The sequence below is a fragment of the Typopeltis vanoorti genome, chromosome 12, assembly GCF_054136105.1.
Source record: "Typopeltis vanoorti isolate ZY-2024b chromosome 12, IOZ_Tvanoo_1.0, whole genome shotgun sequence".
Lineage (NCBI taxonomy): Eukaryota > Metazoa > Arthropoda > Arachnida > Uropygi > Thelyphonidae > Typopeltis > Typopeltis vanoorti.
Genome location: NC_143560.1, coordinates 72,629,856 through 72,649,517, shown reverse-complemented (window position 1 = coordinate 72,649,517; position 19,662 = coordinate 72,629,856). Strand labels below are relative to the sequence as shown.

General features: G+C 33.1%; 1 protein-coding gene across 3 annotated transcripts in view; it reads left to right on the top strand.

The window, feature by feature from the left end:
* Nucleotides 1–19,662, top strand: part of LOC150100882 (SUMO-activating enzyme subunit 2-like) — a 252,095-nt gene that overhangs the window by 16,788 nt on the left and 215,645 nt on the right. For all 3 annotated transcript variants that reach the window (XM_090402202.1, XM_090402201.1, XM_090402203.1), the window contains exons 2-3: nt 9,239–9,322; nt 17,205–17,275. In XM_090402202.1, the coding sequence (XP_090258328.1) occupies nt 9,239–9,322; nt 17,205–17,275 (155 nt within the window). The remainder of the gene's footprint in view (nt 1–9,238; nt 9,323–17,204; nt 17,276–19,662) is intronic.

Sequence of the window (19,662 nt, the reverse complement as noted above, 5' to 3'; positions counted from 1 at the left end):
CTTAGGGCAGTTTGGTTCACTATCCAAAATGTGAGAATGTCATTCTAAGGCTGAGCAGGTTTGGACATTACCAGAGACCTCCAGGAGTTTGATTTCCTAGAGGCTTCTCTAGTGAGTCCACATATTATCTACACCAGCTGTCATGCTTTTTCTTATTCATTGACATTATCTGCATTCATCAGCGTAAAAAAAGTGTGATTGAAATTTGGAGCAGCGTGTTAACATCAAATTTTGTGTGAAAATCGGCAAAACTGCTACTGAAACGTTGGAGCTGTTGAAAGTGGCATACAGTGTGGATGCTCTGAAAAAGTCAAGTGTCTTTGAGTGGCATAAGAGATTCAAAGGTGGGCGAGATGTTAATGATGACTCCAGAAGCGGGCGATCAAAAACAAAAATGGACACATGTGAACAGAGTGCGAGATTTGGTACAGCCTGACGGACAATTAAGTGTGCGATTAATGGTTGATGAATTCCAAATGAATCGAGAAACAGTCAGGGTAATTTTAACTGAAGAATTGGGTATGCAAAACATTTCTGCAAAGTTTGTGACTTGGATCTTGATGGACAAACAGAAGCAGTGGCGGGTTTAAGTTGTGACTGATCTTTCTGCAAATAAGCACATGATTCCAAGAGTAATTATGGGTGACAAAAACCTGGTGCTTCCAGCACTATCTCAAAACAAAATGCCACAGCATGCAGTGGAAACCCTAGAGTTCGCCACATCCAAAAAAACATGCATGTAACGTTCACAGTTCAAGACTATGCGTATGTGTTTCTTTGATTATAAGGGGGATAGTTCACTATGAATTCATTGAACAGGGACAAATGGTCAACCAGCATTACTATTTAGAGGTGCTGAAAGATTATGAGATTCTCTTCAGAGAAAGAGACTTGAATTGTGTTCTGACAAGTGGATCATCCATCATGGCAATCCACCAAGCCATAGTGCATTGATTGTGATAGAGTTTCTGGCCAAAAAATCAATTACTGAATTAGGTCATCCTGCTTGTTCACTCGACTTAGCTCCCTGTGATTCCTGGCTGTTTCCAAAATTAAAGACTGTGCTAAAAGGATGGAGATTTTCTGACATTGCTGATATCCAGCATAATGTGATAAAGGAACTCAATAGTATTCCAAAAAAGGAGCTCCAGGCCTGTTTCCAAAAATGGAAACCATCTAAACCAGTGTATAAATGCACAAGAGGACTACTTGGAAGGTGACAGTAGCCACTAATGTATAGTTTCAAACGTAGATTTTTTTACAAGTGCATTCTGGGAATTAAATTGTCGCAACTTGTATCTATGTGCATCTTATATGGCCATTTCAGAAGCATATTGTATTACCCATTTTGCTTTTGTTTGGGAATGTGTGGACTGCAGACACTCCTATTCTTGTGTCTGTAGTCCACACATTCTTAATCTGCCCTCATCTACATTCCACATCCTGATATCTTGAGCATTCTTCTTTGCACGCTTTCCACTGTTTTACCTTGGAAACCATGAGATAATTTTTCACACACAGTAGTCCAGATGAGGTCATATCAAAGTCTTGTAAAGAGTCAAAATGACTATCCTTCTGTGTTAGTGTTTGTTTCAGCATTGCAGTTATCCTCTGAATTATCTTTATAATCTTTGCTGTATGTTCCCCCCAAACTTATCTACTTAAACTCTAAGATCTCTTGATTTATCAGTTTTTTTAGCTTAGCCCACCATTGGATATTTCATAATTTTCTTTCATCACCTCACCAGAATGCACATTTACTTACATTTATCTGAACCATTTTCACGTGTCAACAGTTGAAATCATTCTGCAGGTTAGTCACATTGCACCCCCATATACCACTTTTTAATATGTCAGTCAGTCATCCTCTTATCCTTGCTTTATAATCCAATCCCATATTTTCTAATTTATGCAACAGTCTTCTGTGCTATATCCTGTCAGAAACTTTAGCAAAATCCAAAAGTATCATGGTGTATCTATTCTCCTTGTCCAACTCAGCGAGAATGTTATTTTAAAATGTGCAAGTTATTCCAATATGACCTTCTGCTAGTAAACCCATGCTGTTCATTTCAAATTAGTTAACCCATTTCCGTATGCAAGCTCTTACCAACTTTTCCAAAATTTTCGCTACCAGTTCAGAGATACTGATAGGTCAATAATTGGACACATCAATCTTTGCACCACCCTTGTGCAAAGGATTGCCATACATTCTTTCCACTCCTTTGGAATCTTCCCTGTTTTGTAACTCATATTATTCAGCCAGGTCGAAGGCTTTTTTTAAGTGGTGTTTTGATGTAATTTGCATGAAGTGGTGAAATGCATTTGAATGAAGTGATCATAGTTTAATGCATTGGTCATGGAAGATCTTGAAGCTTGAATCATTTGAGTACCACAAGGTTTCACATATTCAAAAGATGAGTATACTGTTATCAGTAAAATCATGATTTGAAGTTAATAAAAGAAGGTTGATATACCTTATTTACTCGAATATAACTTGCACTTTTTTCTTCAAAATTAAACTTAAAAAATCATGGTGCAAGATATGTGCCAGGATTTTCAGAAACTCTTGAAGGATTTTCAGGAAGATCTTGAAGCTTGAATCATTTGAGTACCACAAGGTTTCACATATTCAAAAGATGAGTATACTGTTATCAGTAAAATCATGATTTGAAGTTAATAAAAGAAGGTTGATATACCTTATTTACTCGAATATAACTTGCACTTTTTTCTTCAAAATTAAACTTAAAAAATCATGGTGCAAGATATGTGCCAGGATTTTCAGAAACTAAAGTTTTTCATGAAAAAATTAAATTGACATTCATAGTGAAATTCTTAGTATTCAATATAATTTATAATTGCTCATATTATTTATAAAATGAATACATTTACATTTTAATTATCAACGATTGGCCTTCATTACGCGACATATTTGAATCTTTAATGACAATGCATTTGTAATTAAATTAAAACAAACAGTTTCATGAACATTATTGCTTGTCCTTTTATCATTTAGGAATCATAAGATCACTGTGAGTTTAAAAAAAATTGAAAATGGGTATGACTTACCAAGAATCTACTATTTGCTATCACTACTACTGGTCTCGCATATGATTGGTATGGTATTAACAAAAGATCACATGACTCAACAGCAAACAAGCTGACAATTGTTGAGTTGAAATGCTGATTCTATTCAACCGAATTCCAAAATATCTGAAACTTCCATAATAACATTCACTATCTATTTCTTAAAGTTTTAAACTTTTTTTCATGTACAAGGTATATATACCAAACTTTAAAATTTTTTGTATTTTTCGTAAAATGAAATTAGGTGTGTGAGATATGTGCGAGGGTGAGTTCTACTTGAATAAATACAGTGACTGATATATTTTACTAAAAGCTATCAATATGGTGTATGCGACATCGAGCTCTACTGCCTCTTCACTGGATGAAGAAACGCAAGTATAAGATAAGGAGGTACTAGAGCTTTTGCACAAACTGAATAAGAATTCAGCAATAGTTGCTAATGGGATATTGGCATGGATGCTAAAAGAATTTTCAGCTGAAATGGCTGTTTCTTTTTGACCAGGCTATATATCTGACTCATAATGGGGAAGATTCCACATGAGTAGAAAGAATGTATGATAATTCCATTGCACAAAGGCAGTACAAAGACTGATGTGTAAATATCATCCCATCATTATCTCTGCAGTGGTTTGGAGATTTTGGAAATGTAAGAGCATACAGAAATGGGATGACAGAATCTGTACTTTGCAATGAACATTAGTTTATGCAGGGACGGTCATGTTTGAGCAACTTGCTCATCTTTTATAATAATAGTACTCTTGAGTTTAACAAAGGGAATAGATAAACTGATACTTTTGGACTTTGCTAAAGCTTTTGACAGGATACAGCTCAGAAGGCTTTTGCATAAGTTGAAGGATATTGGATTGAGTTATAAACTGTTTGGATAAGAGGGTGGCTGACTGACATATCAAAAAGTGGTGTATGGGAGAGTCTGCAAAATTTAAGTTGACCAGTGATGTAACACTAGGATTGTTAACCTTGGGACATTGTTATGCAGTCTTTATGTTGACTTTGGGAAGGATTTGACAGGTTACATACAGCTGTTTGCTGATGATGCAAAGATAGGCAGGGTGATATGCAGCACTTGCAGAATGATTTGAATAGGCTAGAATTGTGGGCATGTAGAAATGGCTGTCAGTATAGTGTTAGTGAATGTAAAGTTACATACTTTGTCATGAGATATCCAGTGTCTTATATTGGTGAGATTATGCTCGAATAAATTGATTAGGGTGGATATCTTAGAAGTTTAGTAGACAGGAAGGTGAAATTCAAAAGCTATATAGCAAAGATTGTAATTACGTCTCAGAGGATGATTGCAGTTGTCATCAGCAAAACCATGATTAGGATTTGAAGCTAATGAGAGAAGGTTGTTAAATTGATATAAATCTACAGTGGTATCTCGCTAATCCGAACCTCTTTAGTCCAAACCCTCCAGTAATCTAAACTGCGGTTTTTGAAAGAAAAAAAGTCTTATTTATTACGCATTATTATTGGAGGTGTCACGAGTAATAATAATAATTACTATTTTTATTTAATAATTATTATTTTAACTATTATTATTTATTTTATTATTATTATAGTACAGTATTTTTTTCATACTATCGATTGTACAGTTATAGTGTACAATATAATTGTACAGTGATATTGCCTATTTTGATTTATTGTGCATGTTCACATTTGCTTTTTTATACTGTACTGTACATATTGTATTTTCGGCATGAATCACCGAATTCGAAATCAAATCAGATGCTGAAATTATAAATATGACGCTACAGCATGAATTAGAAGATGATGACGACGATAAAGAACTCAAAAAAAAAAAAAAAAGTGAAACATGAAGAGACAGTTGACAGCTTTAATATGTGTATAGAATGGGCTAAGCAGAATGATATGCCATTCCACAAAATTTTATTGCTAATGCAGCTCCAAGAAGAAGCATTCGAAAAAAGTTTAGATTCCAAGAAGCAAAAGAAAATCAGTGACTTTTTTACAAAGAAATAAAAAAAATTTTTTGTTATTTTGTGAAACTTTTTTTTTTGTGTTGTGTACAAGAAAGTGCTATTTTTTTATGCAAATTAAGTTATGGACTGAACTATGCAATTTTATTAAATCAGAATCTTCAACAATATAGGTACATACAAACTAAATTTTTTACTAAAATAAACTTGTGTACTGTATTATTTTTTAAGTTTTACATTACAGTACATTAGCTTTGTTCTATCAGTTACATCATTTATTTACAGAATTAAATTGATGTACCATTAGAATCTGATTATTTTTGTCTTAAACGCTAGTTATTGTTGTCTCTTGGGGGAAAATTCACTAATCCGAACGAGCACGGTTTTTATTAGTTCGGATTAGCGAGATACCACTGTACTTGTAAATTACTTTAAAATTTATCATCTTGACGGGGAGACAGATGCAGATATGTTCTGTAGAAAAGCTGAAATGCAAGAAAGTCTCACTTTCCAAGAAATTTATTTTTTGGAAAAATTGCAGAGATAATTCTATTCTGAATTTTTAAGAATCTAAGAAAATGTACATTCTGCAAAAGCACAGAGAAATACAAGTTTTGCTTACAAAAAACTAGATCAGACTTGTTTTTCACTGAACAAAAAAGCATCACTTACATATTATGGCAAATTCATTATTTGTTGTAATATAGAATGTTATGGCATATGTGTGTGGAATATATGGAGCACCAAATTGTATGCATTCAAAGAAAGTCGCAAGAGTAGAAAAAGATTGTTCTAAAGAATTCAAGCTTTTATACAACAGTTTCACAAAAATACCAACTCTCTGACTTCCAGTAAATTTGTATTAAATAAATTTTTCTAACTATAATCTTACTGATATAGAAGCTTAAGTTCTAAGCAAAGACTTTGATAATGCTGTTCCTCTAATACACATTCCAAAAGTTGACATAATGGTTGAAAAAAAGCTGTTTCTGTCATCACTTGAAGAAGCAGTTTTTAAAGTAAGGTAAAGTGGTGTATGTTGTGATTCTGAGTTTCCATTTTCAAATTCTCATTTTGAAACTGCCCATATTGCTTGCCATGATATTGGCTTCCAGTTTATAAGTTTATATTTATTTATTGTTGAATGCTCTAACTGTTCCTTCTTTTTCCCAAATAAATCATCTTATAGTATTTCTCTCCTGTGATAGCCTTTTTAGTTTCATTAAGAAATTATGTTAATGTGGTATACTGACTTATTCTTTTTGGTTGAAGTTTTTTCAGAAGTTATTTTTCCTTGTTTTTCTGTGGTTCATCTGAAAAAAAAAAAAAAAAGCTCTGCTCTTGTATAACTGGGCAGTGCCCCAGCTTATGTGATATCTGATCATTATAGCATTATCTGTATGTGCATAGCCTATGTCTTCAGTGCTTGAAAAATTTTGTTCTGACTTATCAGTTGGGTAAATATCTCAGTAGTCGGATGTTGGTCTGGATATAGTCTACCCATGGTTGCCTGATTTATCATAGTCGTTTGTTTATTGCCAGATTTATAAGCTTTTGTTAATGCTGTGACTGATTTTAACCCTGTGTAACCACTGTTGAAGCAAATATGTTGTTTGTTTATGTATTAGTGTTTATCAGACTGTGAGACATAAAGGGAAAAACTCATTTTATCAATAATACATATTTTCAGTTCTGACACTCATTTTTATGAAAAAAAAGTTATTTTCTTCTCTACCATCATAAATGTTGTAAAAACATTTAAAATCATAAATATTGAATATAATAAAACCTTTAAGTCTACTTATGTTAATTATATTTGTAGGTTTTAATCATTCATAACCACTATTTAAGTGGCAATGAAATATTGTCAGTTGGACATGCTCAGTGATATCGTATGATATGCTATATCACTGAGCAATATCAAAAGATGTTCTTCAGAATTATAAACACTCATTAAAATAAAACCCAGAAGAAATTATATAATTTTTTTTCAGTATTGGGGGGGGGGGAACTAATACTTTCAACTTTCGAAGTTTATCCACTATTTAATAGCTCAAATTCTGCATATTCCATCATTGCCAATTACTGCCATCTGCTGTGTATCTGGTTTATATTGGCATGTCATAATTAGTTATTTTGACTCTTTATAAAGGTGAAACGATATATTCTTACCTTGTCCTCTTATTGGTATTCCATTATGACAAAGTCGGTAATAATTGACAAGTGACATTTTTATTGACCAGCATGCCCCAGTGGGATTAATAAGTTAAGATCATCATCATCATCATGTGTATCAAGGATTTAGGTCTAGCATGGCCTGTTCCGGCTTTAGAAGTCATAATTTAAGTGGATGTCCTGATTTTCTTTTTCCTAGTGGCTTGTACTTTAAGGTTTGTTTTGGTAATCTTTCTGTTTTCATTCTTTGAACATGTTCCATCCATTTATGTTTATATTTTTAAATTTTTTCTATCACTGGTTCTCAGTTTTATTCTTTCATAATTTCTTCTTTTGTGATCAAATAGGGTATACTTTGCAGTTTTTCTCATAAACTTCATTTCTGCTGTTATTAATCTTTGTTTGTCTTTTTGTTTTATTGTCCAGATTTTGCTTCCATACATTAAGACTGGTAGGACTAATGTATTGTATACTTTTAGTCTAGTTTATTTTTGAACTAGGTTTGGTTTAAATATAGAGTTAATTACACCTGTTATTTTTAAATATTTTGCAATTTTTACATTTATATCTTTTTCATTTTCATATGTGATCATACATCCTAGGCAGTTAAATGAATTCACCTGTTCTAAGATCTTGTTATCTATTACTATTTTAGTTCTTGCTGAATCTTGTCCTTTAAAGGCCATAGTTTTTGATTTTTCTGTTGATATTATCATACCATAATCTTTGGCTATCTCATTTAGATCTAAAATAGCTTTCTGTACGTTATCTTCAGAATTTGTAATTATTATTTGGTCATCGGCAAAAAGGACAGTGTTTAAGTTCACTGTAGGAGAAAGTTTAATTCCTTGATGTAAATTTTTATTCCATTTTATTATTATTTCATTTAAGTAAATATTAACACGTTCGCTGCCACGCTACTTCGGCATGGTCTGTTCCCCTACGCCGAGCAATTTCACTTCTTCAAGGTCAGTACGATAATCTCGTTACCGGAGGTAAGCGTCCTACGAGTATACTCGTAGTTGGCTTGTACAGAGCATATACGGTCTATGAGAATACACGGTTTTGATGCTAGCCCCACAAGCCAAGCATTTTCACTTCTTCAAGGTCACTACAATAATCTCGTTCCCGGCGGTAAGCATCATACGAGTATACTCGTAGCTGGCTTGTGAAGCAGGTTTACCCACTACGAGTATACTCGTAGTTGGCAGCGAACGTGTTAAAAAGAGTTGCTGAGAGGGGGACATCTCTGTCGGACCCCTAGGTTTATTTCTCTCATATATGATAGCTCGTGATTTAATCTTATTTGTATTTGATTATTTTCATATATACTTGTGATAGCTTTTAGGATATTATTTGGTATTTGTCTTTCTTTTAATATGTTAAATAATGTTTCTTTTAACTTTGTCATTGGTATTCCATTATGACAAAGTCGGTAATAATTGACAAGAGAAATTTGTAATGACCAGTCCCAGTGGGATCAATAAGTTAAGGTAAAAAAAAAAAAAAAAAAAAAAAAAAAAAAAAAAAAAAAAAAAATTCACCCAGTACATGAAATAGTATTATGTAAATAATTTATGATTAAGCTTGAAGCTGCTCTTTTGATTTCTTTACTTTCATGTCATGAATGAGCACATTTTTATCAAGCTCTATATATCTTTATAATTTCTGCATTAGGAACAATGAATATATAGCTTTGTTAAGGAAGTGCAAGGTCATTTTTAGACTCATTTCATAATAAAGGAAAATTTAAGTAAATAAATAGTTATATATGTGAATTATGTACATAGTTTTGTTAGATTAGTGTGGTTCAGTGAATTACATTTCAAAAAATAATGTTCTGTAATGTTTATAGACTACATTCATGAGTTGTGACTAAGATAAAAATCTTAAGAACCATTATATTATACAATAATTAATAGCTTTTAAATCTAAATACTAAATCAGATCTGAATATTTTATTGTGTTTCTGATGTGACATTTATTATTTATGTAATTTAATAATTTTTGAAATGTTTTAGATTGATCTCGACACAATAGATGTGAGTAATCTAAATAGGCAGTTTCTTTTTCAAAAGCAGCATATCAGTAAACCCAAAGCACTGGTAAGATTAAATTTTGCTTTTACTTTTTGCCTTTCAAAATTAATTTAGCATTCTTACTATATGGTAAATGGTGGTATATTAATGCATAAAAAATTGTATTGATAAAATGACATATAAAGGCCAAGACTAATTTTGTAGAAATATAAACTTCTCTTTTTTGCAATAAATGTATAAATTAAATGTTTCCTTGCCAATTCAGTAATTAACTCTCTCCTTTTTAATCTAAAATGCGCCATGAGAAAACCATTGTAATGTTTCCCTGTGATATCAGATTTGCAAAGAAAAATTTCTGATTTCATGACACTTTTATAAAGTGTCATGAAATTCTGTAAATCAATAACTTGATTTACAGGATCAAGTTATTTTATGGCTTTGTGATAGTAGCAGCAGTACATTGACCGAATAAAACATACACACGACCATTAAAGCATAAATAAAACTTTCAAAGACATTTATTATATTACTTAGCATATTAACAGATCTATTGTATTGTTGCAGTTAATTTTTTTTTGCCCCCTATCATTTTAGACTCGCAATGGAATAATGTTGGACACTGAGAACAGATATAGCACAGTGCACTAAATTTGCTTCTGCATAGCTTCATCTGTAGTTAATTAGTCATTTGGTGATGCAATATAAACAGCACTGTGACTGGCTTTCTATCTTTTGCTATCTATGCAGTACTGCTACTTCTGTAATTTATTGTATACAGAAGTAAACAGTACATGAAATGAATATTTCAATGTTTTCATAAAGTGTATATGTGCTTTATACACTTTATGTAATGTTGACAAGAAATAAATATTAAAATAATATTTATTTCTAAGTGCTGGAGCAAATGAAACTTGGAGCAACAGGGAAACTTTTTTAAATAACCTTATATATATATATATATATATATAGAGAGAGAGAGAGAGAGAGAGAGAGAGAGTGAGTGGTTTAATGACATCGTGGAATGGACTGATTTAAGAATGATGGAAGCAACAGACAGAGAGAAATGGAGAAGAGCTGCTCATCTGCTGCAACCCTCTTGCTGGAGGATGCTACCGGACGACGACGATATATATATATATATATATATATATATATATATATATATATATATTACAAAACTTAGCATACCAGTACTGCATGGACAAGTGGTTAAGGAGAAAGAAGGAAATGATTAATGTGTTTCTTCCTAACAGATAAGCTTAGGTGTTGATGGTTATTCATGACTTATTTTTAATAGTATTAAAAACACTAAACAAACTATTTTATAAAAAGGTGTTTTATTAACTTGCTTATATTTCACTGAATTTCAAATTGGCATCATCAGGGCACAACAGAGTATGTATATGCAACAGTGAGTAAGTGAAACAATACAGGTGTAACAGACAAAAGATCTCAAGTCCTGTTTGTTTGCCATTTGATGGACAAGACACTTTGGATGTGTTTGTCACCTATCTAAACAGCCAACACACCAAAATCCACTTTATGGAAAAATAATCTAACAACTATTTACCTTTTCTTGACTCATTAGTCACCCCACACCCCTTTCAGATGGATCACTATCTTTTTCCATTTACAGGAAGATATCTACATAAACAATCACATCATCATCATTCAGTCCCACAGTATGGCATTTTAAAAACACTTACACATAGAGCCAGAGCCATTTGTACTAATGGTACAGCTCTGTTTGCAGAACAGAGCTGTACCATTAGTACAGAGCATTATAAACAGAGTTATATAAAGTTATATAAAATTTTATAAACATTAGTACATAAACAGAGCCATTTGTACTAATGGTACAGCTCTGTTTGAACTCAAATATCTGCACCATACTTTCTTGGCCAACAGCTACAATTCCTACAACAAAATAGATAAAATACTGCATAGCCCCATTACTTCTCTCTCTCTCCTCTAATACACAGGAATACAATATTACCATTTCTATTTCCTATGTCTGATGTTTTAGATTGATCTCGACACAATAGATGTACTAATGTAACATCCAAAGTACTAATGAAACATGGCCTTTGCACCACATTCAAACCTCATGTTAAATTAGCAACTCTGATCCACTAGCCTAAGTATAAACTTCACCCTTTAGCACACCCTGGAGTGTATGAAATTCCTTGTGACCGTGACTTGGCTTACTATGGACAGACAGGGAGATCGGTTAACATCTGTCTGGAATCACAAAAAATACATTAGCTATCATTATTATGACAAGTCAGGATTGGCAGACCATGCTTCGGGACACCCCTTCACACAGGATTAGATGGAAGAAAACTAATGTATTATTTAGAAATCGTTACATATCTGAAAGATTATTTTTTGAGTCGGCCATGGCTATGAAGAACTCTCCTAACCTGAACAAATATGGTTGCATTAATTTGCCAAAAATTTGGGAGACTGTTATGTTAAGAGCAACTCTCACATAGTTGTAATTTTTTTACAACATTAGAGGGCAAAAAAATAGAACCTTTTGTTCATTACAGTTGTATTGTTTCACTTACTCATTGCATATACATGTTGTGTTGTGCTCTGATGATACTGATTTGAAATTTTCCAAAATATAAGCAAGTTAATAAAACATCATTTTATAAAATAGTTTGTTTGGTGTTGTTAATTCCATTAAAAATAAGTCTTGCATAATGTGGTCCTTGAACAGCTGGAGCTTGTAGTTCTTCAGGAGCACAGAAGAAAGTTATTCTAGAAAACTGGAAAATGGAATAAAAGAGGATAAGTTGGTTCATTAGGTTACAAGATGAGTTGTAAATAGATAATGATCATCAATTGCTCGTGTTTTTACAGGTTTAGAGGAAATTGAGTAATCAGCCTTGCCATTTTCTCCCAATTTTCCCAAAATGTTTCTGCATGCCTGGCAGGATTCATTTCCTATTCTACTGTTTAGATCTCTAACAAGAACCACTTTTTTCCTTTTCTTTGTCAACTGCCTGCTCTGATGACTTGAAAAATTCTTCCACCTCTTCCTTAGGAGAGCCTTCTGTGCAACATAATCCCAAAGAAGTTTCATTTTCCCATTTGTAAGTTTCCCAAATAACTACTTCAAATTGCCTTCTAATCTAGAAGTTTATATTGATGCTTCGTGTTGAATGCTATATAACATCCTCCACTTTTTATTTAGTAAGATCTCACCTGTTTTTGTCTTGTCTCAGTAATGCCAATTTTGTCCACATCGTACTTTCCAGTTTCAAGTTTAATTTCCTTTCCATTAGTACTCCTTATGTTGATGGTTCCTATCTTAATTTCTACATTAGAAACACAATGATTATATAACTTTGTTAAGGAAGTGCAAGGTTATTTTTAGACACATTTTATAGTAAAGGAAAATTTAAGTAAATAAATAGTTATATAAATTTAGCGTCTGACACTGGGGTTTATTCTTGTAAATTTTGAGTTGGAGTTTGTTCCATTTACAGAAAGCGTGTGCGCGCGCACACACACAGGAAGATATCTACTTAAGCAATCACATCGTCATCATCCAGTCTAGTAGTATGGCATTTTAAAAACAATTACACACAGAGCCAGACCCATTTGTACTTATGGTACTGACTTTCACTGTTTGCCGTGGTTCCCTAATGAAAACAGCAGGGGCATTGTTTAAAAGTTCCCCAGCCAGCATGAAATCTCATGTACCATCATGTATTTGTAATTTAAGCCAACAGAGAGTACAGTTTGGTTAACTAAGTCCCAAATTGTTAGCCCATCCTTATTCGTTCAGTGCCCAGTGGGTACCTACTAATGGGGAACACCCACATGAAGGTGAGAATTGGACATTAGGTCAGAAGCCCAAGTCTGTTCTCCAAATTCCTTAAAGGCGATATGGGGATGTCTCCTTTCATTTATATGGCTGGATGACCCTTAAACAATCCTAGATTGTATATATGTTGCCGACAGAGTGTGAAATTAGGCATTGTATAGAATGTCGAAAGTCGGATGTCATAGTATGAAACGCTTAGAATTTCACACATTTCCTAGGCATTCTATAGAAAGGCAAATCGGCAAAGTATAAAATACTCCTGGCAGTTACGTGGACATGAGAGTAAAGACGATTGAAGTTAGAAAATAGAAAGTTGCAATGTTAATATTTTGTGTACTCTTTGCTTCAATATTGAGAATGCTGTCGAAGGTAAAATTCGATCTAAATTGAATCTGGAAATACAGACCAAAAAAATGAAAATGGATTCTGACAAAAAATTTCCTCCTGCACCTTTGGGGGCTACTGTACGAGTTCCTATCCCAGATGTTGACAAGGGATGGGGTGACTCGGGCAATCTGCTGGCAGTTGTTATGAGTGTGACAGACGATGGTTTTTACCGACTTGGAACTGCTGAAGGAATTTTAAACCAACTCTATGCCAGATCACAATTCACTTTATGTCCCAAGGACTTACTAAGAGTTGGAGACGTTCCTGACTATTAAATAGCTCTCTGGTCAGCCGCTTCCACCTAGTCCATGGGTAGCGGCCAAGGATTCGTGAGGTGTACTTGCAAGACCAAGTGCCGAAATTTGAAGTGCTTTTGTATGAAAAAGACAGTTAAGTGCAATTCAGAATGCCATTCTAGTCTACCTTGTAGCAACAAGTAGTTCAAAACTGGTCTTTTTCTCTTTTTGTAGAAAAATCCGGTATCTTACATTTTGTACTTGCATTTTCACATGCATCTTTTCAATGAAAGCCTTATTCATACTTTGCTGAAATAGTATTGTCATTCTATATAATGCCTAGGGAAAGTATGTAAAATATTAAAATAAAACTGACATTTCATACTTTGCCTAAAAACGTCACGCATTCTATAGAATGCCTGCTTTTCACACTTTGCCGGTAACATATGCTACCAAACTATGATAGCAAATTAGGAAGGGATGAATGATTATGATTCAGTAATATACGGTTGTGTAGAAAACATGCATGGAATAATTTTAATGGAGAGAAGAGATATCATTGGGCTGATTAATATTTGAATGTGTCTTGTATGAAGGAATTAGAATGGCTGATGAGTGACAAAGAACAGAATTGGAGATACTGAGTTGTTAGGATGGTAGCTGGAGAGATTTTGTATAAATAGAGATGAGTGAATAGTTAATAATAAGAATGATTGTGAGTAGATGGGATGATACTATGAATATTGTTCAATTCGTTACTTTTTTTGCACCAGCAGTTGACAGTTTTTGCCAGAAAAAAAATGGGGAGTAGTGAAGAATGTTAAATTAGATGTCACTGATGCTGTAATTATCAGGAATACAGGGGAACTGGTCTTAGTCCATATAAATTGCCCAAAAAATATTGGCATGAATGGACTTGGTTAACAGAGGAGGATACACCCATGAGAATACAGATGACAATAAAGTGGGAGAAGAATTATTGTTTGATTGCAGAAGAATTAAGTCTAGAAATATTGGTTAAGTTAAAGGAGGGACTTTGAGATTAGTTTTTGCTAACAGAACAAAATATATGGTGGGAGATGTTGTAAGCTTGGAGATTCAGGGGGAAGATGAATAAAAATAACTAACACTGGGTTTATTGGTTGTAAAGATTTAATACTACTAGTTTCGCCTACTAGGTGACTAGTAGTATTAAATCTTATTACCAATAAACCCAGTGTTAGTTATTTTATTACGTTAGTTTCGTGGTTGAAAATAACATACTTATCATGAACAGGGAAGATGAATATAAACTGTATTTGGCAAAATTAGCAGGTAGCAGCTTCTAGGTGAGTGATCATTGCATTTTACTATTGGCAAATGCCATTGGAAAGTGGAAAGAAAGAATTTATAGAGTTGCTGAAGGATAATATCTTCGACAGCATGTAAAAGAGAACGCTCAGGGTCTAAAAGCATCAGATCTATTGTAAATGATCATCTTATGGTCATTTTCTCTCCCTTTGGAAAAACAAGCAGGCAATCATGCTATGTGGTTAGTTATAGAAAGAGGCTTCTCTTAGGAATTGATACATGTGAAAAAAGAGAACAGGAAATTATAATCATAAATGGCAGCTTGAAGTGATAACATGGTATCAACTGTTGCAATGCTATCACTTCAAGCTAGCAACAAAGGGAAAGATGCGAATAGCACGTGGGAAACAAAAGATATTTAAAAAGTTAGATTGTATTTCCAGAATTCAATATATTAGAACTATAAGAGCTGGTATGAAGGAAATTAAGATGATGCAATCCATAAACAGTGTAGAGTGTTTATCAGAAAAGTGATAAGTATGTAGTAAGAAAAACAGAATTGGACTACGAGAGGAAACTAGCTGAGCAAGCCGAAGGAAATCCTGAATTCCTCTGTTATGCAGCAAATAAAAGCAAAGTGACTGCTGCACCAGATGTAGTTGAATTATTAGACGACCACTTTGTCATTTGTATATCATAAGTGGAAATGATATGTATGAATATACTGATGAGAAAATAGATGAAATATTGGAAGTAATTAAGATTTGGAAGTCTTTTTTTGTTGACAGAACCACATAAAATGGACATACTATCCCAAGATGTAATCTAGGGATAATGTCCATTTTATTGATAGTATTGGTTTTTGAGTTCAAGCATAGCTATCTCTATATAATCAGATGAGAAAAGATGGCTGTTTAAAATTTGGGGAGTTGTAGGTCCAGTAATTAAATTTGTATGCCAGACACAGAATTATTCTTAAGTCTGTTATCAAGTGTAATATTAATTATACAAGTTGGTGGTATATAGAATACAGTCCTGTCTTATTTCACACAAGAAAGATGTATCCTCCTACTTGAAAACTGCACATTTTTCTGCTCACAACATTACTTCTCACCTGTATAACTTAACACTATATAAATTCTAAACCCATCTGTATTAGAATATTGTTCTCACACTTGTAGTGGCAGACCATATTCTTAAACTTGCTTGAAGCTATCTGGATTGAAAGTATATGATTAATTAATAATGCCCTCACAGACTCAATTTAATCACTTTCTCATTTCTACCTTATGCTTTTTCTGTGGATCTTTTCATGGATGCTGTTCTGCTGAACTGGTTATAATGACCATTCTGCTTTTCCTTAAGCCACATGCAACTGCTGGTTGTTGCATCTATTCACTGTAGCTTGAAATCTCCCAGATTGTCTTTACTTGCACTTTCTTTCTATTGTATGAGACAGTCTTCTCCTCACAGTTTCCCAAAGACTTACAACTTTATCTGTTCCAAAAGAAAGAAAGAAAAAAAAAAACCTACCTGCAGGTTATTTCTTTTTAACAGTTTTCATATGGTGCTGATGTGCTGTAGGTTTTGTAGCTATGCGTGTGCACAAATATACACACACACACACACACACACACACACACACACACACACACACACACACACACACGCGACTCTCGTTATAACAAACTTGTAGAGACCACCTAGCTTATAATCAGTTTGTTATAGTGAACTTCCTTTAGCATAGCATTATGCCTAATGGGAATTTGGTTAGGACTTTTCAGTAGTTTAGTTTGTTATAGTGAGTGAATTTACAATAATGGTGTTTGCTGTAGTGAGTTGACTGTATAGTACTTAAGTGATTAAGATTAGAGTTTACAACGGCATGTGGTTTATTATAATACTTAAGTGGTTGGAATTTACAGGTGTGCATGCTACTTCATAGAAGTCGTACGTTCTCCAGTTAATTTTTTCTGTGTAACAGAGAAAAATGCAAATTTCTGAAAGGGAGAATCCCTACCAGTCTGAGACTTGTTAACTTGGGTTGAATTGGCATGGAATATTCTTTATGGCTATGATGGAATTTGAACATAGATCTTTCTGATCAAGTAAATCAAGTGATGTGTAATGAAACAGTGGAATCTTCTACTTAATGTCATTGTAATAAAATAAATTTATTTTACTTAACTTGTATTAGGTAGCCAAAGAAAGTGCTCAGAAGTTTAATCCACAAGTGGAAATCAAGGCATATCATGATAGTATTACAAAGTAAGTTTATATAGGTATTTACGTTATGTTGTAAAGATTTTTTTTAAAATTAAGTACTGTCTCTTTCATTCCAGTTTTACCTTGAAATTGTTAACCAACATTCATTTTCACAATGAAATAGCGTGCATGTATTTATGCTGAAAACATGATTTAAAAAAAAAAAAAAAACTTTTATCATTAAATATTGTAGTTACAGATGTTTTTATATCAGTCCACACATGAAAGGTTGCAAAGCATATTTAGCACATTGGTACTGTTTGTGGATAAGATGCACCTTACTTGAATATGTATATTCTTGCAGTAAGATGTTAAACTGACTGACCATTATTCGCCTTAGGTGGTGTGGGTTTTATGAAGTTTAAGCTATGGGTTCTGAGATTTACTTATAGAAGAATTGAAAAATTAGAATTAATAGAAAAATAACTATTAATCTTCTGTGTTCACTCCTTCCTGAATTACAAACTGAAATAAGCTTTATAATTTAACTAAAACTGCATATCAGAAGCTGTGAGATGTTAATTTCTCTATTGAATATTCATATTTTTTGAAATATCTGAATGTTCATTCTGATTGTTTCATGAACAAAATCTAATCAATAGTCATCATGCAATGACAACATAATTGAAAACAGGTTGAGAAAAATGTTGAAGGAGCATAGAAATATCAGTGGGTAATTCAAGTTAAAACTTGCCTAAAAGAGCTGAAATATTTTACTTGTGCTATAGGTTCTCATTTGAGAATGCAGTAACTGTTTTCCCATTTTCTGCCTATTTTCAGTTATTTTCTTTGTTGCTTGTCTTCAAATTCCTGATATGTACTTTCAAGGAAGAGTGTGTGTGTGGGGGGTGTACAAGATATGATAATACTACATGAAAAGCCTACGTCATTACTAACGTGTAACGATGTAGCAACTCTAGTATAAAAAAGTTTATCTTCCAAAGAAATCTGTTATCTGTCGAATTTCAGTATTGTCTTGAATTATCTTATAATTTGGCATTTCTTATTGTTTTGATTCACCTAGATCTTGCTTTGGAAGGTCTGTAAATGTCTTACTTAATCTTTTTCTTGTCCTCCTAGCAACAAATACCTATTTTTCTAGTCTTTATCAAAATAGGTATTTGTTTAGTTGAATATCACTTGAGATTAGCTCTGTTCACACCTTCCTGAATGCTAATAATATCAAGTTCATTCATAATATCCTCATTTTTAATATGATCCCACTATTAATGCCATTTGTTGCTTGCTTAATCTTTCTCAGAGCTCTCTTATCTGTGGTCTCCAGTTTTTGATCAAGTGTTTTATTTCTAACCCAGCTCTCAGATCCTTAAGTTAAAATTGGCTTTTAATACTGTTGTATACAGCTTACTTGATTACTTTGACTAATTTCTCTTATTCCATATAAATTTATTCATTTGACTTCCTACCATACCAGCTGTGCTAATTCTGTTATTTCTATTTCCATGTTTAATTTGCCATCTTCATTAAAAATTGTTGTTAAATAGTTGAAATGTGTTCTCCGTTTAGGATGCAGTTGATATTTTTAATTTTCCTGCTTATTTTTCATGGTTTGTCTTTTTATTATTGATTTTCATACTAGATTTATTACAGCAGTTATTCAGTTTACTTCTCAGAATCCTTCGGGCTTGTACTGGATTTATTCAGGAGTACAATGTGTATAAAATTAAAAAGCTAAGTTGAATATCTTCAGTTTTTGGTATCAGGCCTAATGCCACTTTCCCTCACAATGTGATCCATATAGGTGGTGAATAACAGTGGGGATAATGTGTAACCTTTTTAACTGAGAATGCAAGAGATGATTGGCAGATAGTGCTACACGAAATGTGAGCAAGAATGGAGGTCTTGTAATGCAAGGTGGTAATAGGGCTGTGAAAGAGGACAGTGTATGAAAGAGATATTATAGAAATTGGGGAGAAAAAAAAAGTTCAGCATGATTAATGAAGAAAGTGCCATACAGCTTCATTTCAGCAATGTAAATTATATAGAAATAGTGGATATTAAGGATCCAAACATTTATTCAAAGTCGAATATACAGAAAAAAGATATTATAGAAATGGGGGAGAAGAAAAAAGTTCAGCATGATTAACGAAGAAAGTGCCATACAGCTTCATTTCAACAATGTAAATTATATAGAAATAGTGGATATTAAGGATTCAAATGTTTATTCAAAGTTGAATATACGGATGCATGGGCAGTGCTCATGGCTTGTAAGTAGTGCAAGCTAAGGCAACTCCAATGCTGTGGATTATATTATCATAAGCTCTATGGTCAAAATTTTGAAACTGCCAAAATTTTTATATATATTTGGCTTTGAAATAATGTTGGATCTTTAATATCCACTATTTCTATATAATTTACAAATTATGTAA